This window comes from Gavialis gangeticus, unplaced genomic scaffold (assembly GCF_001723915.1).
Source record: "Gavialis gangeticus isolate Ggan-Ray unplaced genomic scaffold, GavGan_comp1, whole genome shotgun sequence".
Taxonomy (NCBI): Eukaryota; Metazoa; Chordata; order Crocodylia; family Gavialidae; genus Gavialis; species Gavialis gangeticus.
In genome coordinates, this window is record NW_017729025.1 from 112,796,151 (window position 1) to 112,802,150 (window position 6,000).

Here is a 6,000-nt window from a genome sequence, read left to right on the forward strand (position 1 = left end):
CTCCACCATCCCCAGCGCCCTAGATTCCCACTTAATCCCTGCCCCATCCTCCTCCCTCACTTACTTGCAGCTGCCCATGTTGATTGTCCCACGGGAGTAGGCAGGGAAGGATTAACCTCCCTGCCCAGCCATGGCTCCTGTTCTCTGAGCCTGGAAAGCAGCAGCAGGACAGCAGCAGTGGGTGGACAGGCAAGCTAAACCTTCCCTGTTTGCTCCCCTGGGACAGACAGTGCAGGCAACCACAAGTAAAGAAGGCCTGAGGGCGGGGGGAGGCAGGAGGCAGGGAGGAACCCCAGGGAGCTCCAGGGGGCAAAGTGCGGGGTACAGGGGGGAAGCCCAGGAAGGGAAGGGGGATTCTTACTTTTGTCCTCCAGCCCCCTGCTGGCATTCAGCATGACTGCTCCAAACCCAAGCTGTCACTAACACTGATCAACATTTGTGCAGCTCACAGTGTAAAGTATAAGAAGGCCCAGAGCCTAGATGGAACTTTTGGGCTACGAAACTCTTCCTGGTGATGGACAAAAGGTCAGATGTTTATACAGAGTAACCATATGGCTTCTTTTTTGAAATCCACAGAACTGTTGTCCTCATGCTTGTTAAAAACACCCCTATGGTTACAGGGGGAAGTAGTGAGGCAGTCCACTCTGCTGTTTCCTTAACTTACATACACAGCACTGAACCTGAGCACAGCTATATCTTGCTTTCTGTGAGCTCATCTACATATGCAATTAACGCATAGAAAATGCAGGCACATTAATCTGCACCGCATGCATGAGTGCATGTTCAGAGTGCGTCTGAACATGTACTCATCAGGAGCAAATTTGCTCCCAACTGAAGTGGTTCACTCCAGGGCTGCACCTGCCCTGCTCTGCCTCCCTGCAGCAGCCAGAGGGAGCTCCAGGCTCACCCACTGCCAGCCCTGGGCTAGCAAGTGGCGCAGGGGCTGGTCCCAATCTCTGCAGGGCAGAGAAAGCTGTCCCCACTGCTGGACAGCTGCTTTTCTACCCTGTGGAGATAGATCCTGATCTCCATCAGGCTGGGAGGCAGCTGCCTGGCAGCCAGAATAGCTCTCGCTGCCCCGTGGAGATCAGGACAAGTCCCAGTCTCCATGTGGCTGGGAGACGGTGTCTTGCCAAGCCAAGACAGCTCTCCCACCCCCTGTAGCCTCACGGTGCCTAGGCTGACTGGGAGTAATGTGTACACATATGCTTCAGTGTAATGGTGCATCAGTTTAATGTGCTGATTTTTAATACCTGTATCTACAGATACTAGAAAACAGTACATTAGACTAATCTGCTATACACTAATTGCTTCACACATGTAGACGGTGATGCTTTACGGCACATTAGATTAGTTGAATACGCAGTAAAGCGTCTCATGTAGATGCACCTGGTGACTAGCTGAGAGAGGGTTGAATGACACAGAGGTGATTGAAGTTAATTTAGATAGGATGATGGCAACGCTAGTGGCTGTAGAGAATATGGCAAGAATTCTGTGTGTCCTCTGGATTGGTTTGCCACCCTTTCTCAGGCAGCATCATAGTTCAAGAAATTTCAGAATACTTAATTGTTCATGTTCTCATAGATAGCCTGGACCCTTAGGTTTTCCCCTTGGCATTTGGCATGACTCCCTTTTATGACTTTGAGATGGATTTATTTTCCTGTGCCATACAATATAGCTACCTTTATGAAAACCATGCAGAAACTACCCCTCGTGGGGAAAAAATCTCTAATGATATGCTTAGCTTGCAGTGTTTAGCTGTAGGAGACATTCTACATCAATTTTACAAAGACTACACTGGTTTGCAGGTCCAGTACTGGATAATTGAACTGAACTCTAAAGATTTAAATAGTTTGGGTCCTAATCTGAGGACCCCCATGCTTTATCCTGACCACTGAGATAAGCTTGTACATTCTCATTTATAGTTTATTGATTTAACATCTTGAGATTGTGAGCAGCAGGGGAAGGCTAGGTTAGATATTAGGAAGAACATTCTCACTAGGAAGGTAGTAAAACAATGGAACAGGTTACCCAGAGAGGTTGTGGACTCTTCATCCTTAGCGGTTTTTAAGAGGTAGCTAGCCAAAACCTTGGCTGGGATGATCTAATTGGGGATGGTCCTCTTTGAGCAAGGGGTAGGACTGGATGACTTCCTAAGATCCCTTCCAACCCTAATTTTCTATGATTCTGTGACATGTAGGACATGGTGTAAAATACATACGTGTCACTGTCCTACTGCTTGAAAGGGTGATGCAACTGTGTGGGAGGTATTTGTAGAAATGCTAAAGGTGAAAGTTTTCTAAAGCATCCTATTGTAAGTGTTCCATTTTATCTAGTAACATATGCTAAAGGAAAAAATTATTAGAAAGTCAGTATATTAAAACCCTCAGAGATGTTGTTTTTGGTCCCTCATCTCCTTCCCCACCCCGCCCAAGGGAATTATTATGTATATAGATTTGTTACTTTATTTAATGTATAGGAGCCCTATTTTAAACTTAAGAGACATGCATATTCCATGCAATTGCTATTAAATCTTTGTCTGAATCAAAAAATGTATAGGGGAAATATACAGTGCTTTGGAGATGTATCTTTACTTATACTGTATATCCTTCTGTTTAATGCAAAGCCCCACCTCCTCCAAAGCGAGCTCCAACCACTGCACTGACCTTGCGGTCTAAGTCAATGACCTCAGAGCTTGAAGAGCTTGGTAAGGATGTGTTTTTTAACAAGCATGCTGAGCTAATGGGGTTGTAAAGAAAATGTTGGGGGAATTTTGTTTTGTTTTGTTAAATGAATTGCACCCTATATAGAGTACCTTGTACAGAAAAGGTTTTAGGAATGCTGCGTCTCTGAAGAGTTCAAAATATGCATGATTTGCATGAGAAGTAGTGGGGGGGTTGTTTTGTTTTTTTGTATGCGTGTGTGAGCCTTAACTGCTCTGCAAGAGAATGTTGATACATTTTTTTTGCATCATCAAACTATGGCACATACTAAAAATTATTGCTGTATCATATTTGATTATCTTGCTTTTGAATCTTTCAGTTCATCTAATATTGTTTTATTTTAAATTTCTGTGGCCTCTCATTAGTGGATAAAGGTAAGCTGCCAGAAGCCATTGTTAAAAAGCTGACAGTGTTAAAGCAGTACACCCTCAACCTCATCTTGTTCTTATTAGATTCTGTGGTGTACATGTCAATATTCTATTCAGTTCTAGGCTTGGATATAATCTTAATTCCTTTAATTTTTGGTAATGCAACATAATGAGTCTTTAATTTACTAGTTTTAAATGACTTATATGTGAGCATCCCAGCTACGGGCTGTTGTGTATTTCAGGGAATTTCAGATTAAGATAACATGGCATGATAAAAAGAACAGGGTTTGTTGTATCATTGAAAAGCGGTACTTCAGTAGGCTAGACTAACAAGCGTTTTTTTCAAAAGGCAAAAAGTAAACATGTGCCGAGATGTATACAACTCCTTGGCTAGAATAAAGTGTTTATTATCTGATATCTTATAAAAATGAATACTTGCAAAGTAATGAGTCTGAGTATCTCATGGAACACTTCTTTCTCTTACTGTGATCCTACATGGAATTAACTATATAGATTTCAGAATAATTTTCTTTGCATATTAGCTGAGATGAAGGTCAGCTGAAAGGAATCCAGTCTTGTAGATAATCATCTTTAAAAAGCAAACACAGTAGTTTCAAGGCACTCATGTTATCATAAAAGAGCAATCATATCCATTTCTTAATGGTTCAAAACTCACCTGGTTTTCAGTAGGGATTTTGACCAGGAAAGAGAAACTAAATAGGTCCCTGAGTGTTATACCTCTGCGTGGTATAGCAATCAAATAAATTGATTAAGTTTTACTCTCATTAATTCATATTATTTCTTGGAATTTAAAACTCAATTAAGATCAGAGATGTGCAAATCTCAAAACTTTGTTGCTTTTGATTATTTTGTGTCATAGGCTCAGATGGTTGACTGTAGTTTTTCTACTGTCTGTGAATTACCCATATTTTTCTTCTAAGGTTAAAAATGTAAAATACACCTCCTTTTGTGGCTTTTTTCATGGAATATTAAAATGTTGTTTAATTTACAATTATTCTGGTTTCATCATGCACAACTACCTAAAGGAATAATTATTTAGGCAACTATTTCCCCTTTTATCAAGTTGCTTCAAAGCCTGAGGATATCCCTGTATTTCTCCTTTACAGTTCTTCTGACATTTTTAGATACTATCCTCCTGGCAATGAAGCACTGGAGAGGACTCCTTTAGGAGCCCTGAAAGAACAGTCTTGTAATTGGCTCAAAAAGTTGTCATTGTGCAGCCTTGAGGCATTCTCTCCTAAAGGGGGAGCATTCCTTACTCCCAGCCCTTCCTGAAGCGGGAGGGAAATAAAAATTAGTTACACCACTGGAACAGCAAAGAACACAGTCACTAGCTAAGTATCTGAATATTTTAATTTGTAGTATTTAGTCTAACTGGCTCAACCTGGTAGGGTGTTTTATGGCTGTTGGCATTCTAATCAGCAACTCTCCTAATTAGAAGTATTCTACCTGCATCCTCATTAAAAAGAAAAGGCCATTAGGGGGGAACATACATTTTCCCTTTATTCTTTTGTCCCACTAAGGCTAAACAAACCTTAGACTGACATGACTTCACTGGTCTGAAGAACAGTGCTGAAGCTTGCTCCAGAGGTAAATGTCCTCCAAAAAGGCTGCCAGAGCACAGCATACAGTTTTTCTTCCCTTACAAGACTGCAGACGTCACTTCTGTGATGCAAAAACACTTGCCACTTTCAAAGACAGGGGGACTGGTATTTCAGCTACGTGGCCTCTTAGTCTAGTTGTTATGGAGAGTGACTGGTACAAGAAGGCTTATAATGGGTAACAAACTCCCTATAAGTGAAATTTCTTCTTCATTCCCCATCAGACAAGAGGCTGATTTACATCCTGAAGTACAAGGTCATGTGTGCACATATATAGATGGTAAACACTGAATGGCAATGCCCACAATGTGTTTTTATTTAATATAGATATTAACTAAATAGATTTTTTTTAGTATATATCAAAACAAAATGTATGTTTTACAGTATATTTTGTATAAGGCTAACACTATATATGTGTGTAAAAAGAAAAAAAACCGAGCAAAAAAGTCTGGATGTTCTCATTCGTCTGTGTGTGCGTGTAATCCTTCTGAATCCAATAAGCTTATAGTCTCAATAATGTCTTGTGGCAGCTAGTTCCACTGACTGATTGTGCTGTGTACAAATGTATTTCCTTTTATCAGTTTTAAACGTAATGGCCTGTTACTTTAGTGGAATGGTCCCACGTTATGTATTGCAAGAAAGGGTAAAAATGAAGTCCCAATTCGTTTTGTGTATTCCTTTACTCCTCGCTAAACTAAGCAATCCCAGTGTTTTTCAATTCTCCATATACAAGTTTTTCCCAGTCATTTATGTTGCCTGTCTCTGAACCTCTTCTATTTCTGTTTGTATGGCCATAGTTTCAGTTATTCTCTTCTTCATAGTAATACACAGTGTCCTGTCTACTTCTTAGCAACCTCAATTGTTTACCTTCAAATGATCTAATCCAAAATATGGCATATAAAATGAGTTTATGATTCTATTCCACTTTTGAACAGCAAAGATATGAAAATTTCCCCAAATTTATATCCTTTTAATGTATCAAAAGTAACCATTTTGGATATTTTTGTACATTTGTAAAAATAAATCTCATACAGAGCCAAGACATCTAAGTCTTACAGTGCAACAGTTTTCCATAGTCAAAATCTAAACCCCAATAAACTGGGCTATGCCAAGAAGCTAATGCTAAGTGGCTTGAAAAGTACATGCAAATCCAGGTTGGCAGGGAGAGACTGACCTCTTAAGAATAGCAGAAAAATGTTTTTGCTCAAAAATCAGACAAGGATTTAGCATTTAAAATGGGCTTACCTTCAGAATTGATTCACAGTTCATTCCCTTTCTATTTCCAAG

The 6,000-nt window shown here is 40.3% G+C and overlaps 1 protein-coding gene across 4 annotated transcripts in view; it reads left to right on the forward strand.

The window, feature by feature from the left end:
• Positions 1–6,000, forward strand: part of SHANK2 (SH3 and multiple ankyrin repeat domains 2) — an 856,646-nt gene that overhangs the window by 789,359 nt on the left and 61,287 nt on the right. For 3 of the 4 annotated variants that reach the window (XM_019519421.1, XM_019519423.1, XM_019519424.1), the window contains one exon: positions 2,627–2,707. The exons of the other annotated variant lie outside the window; for it this stretch is intronic. In XM_019519421.1, the coding sequence (XP_019374966.1) occupies positions 2,627–2,707 (81 nt within the window). The remainder of the gene's footprint in view (positions 1–2,626; positions 2,708–6,000) is intronic. 4 annotated transcript variants of the gene reach the window in all.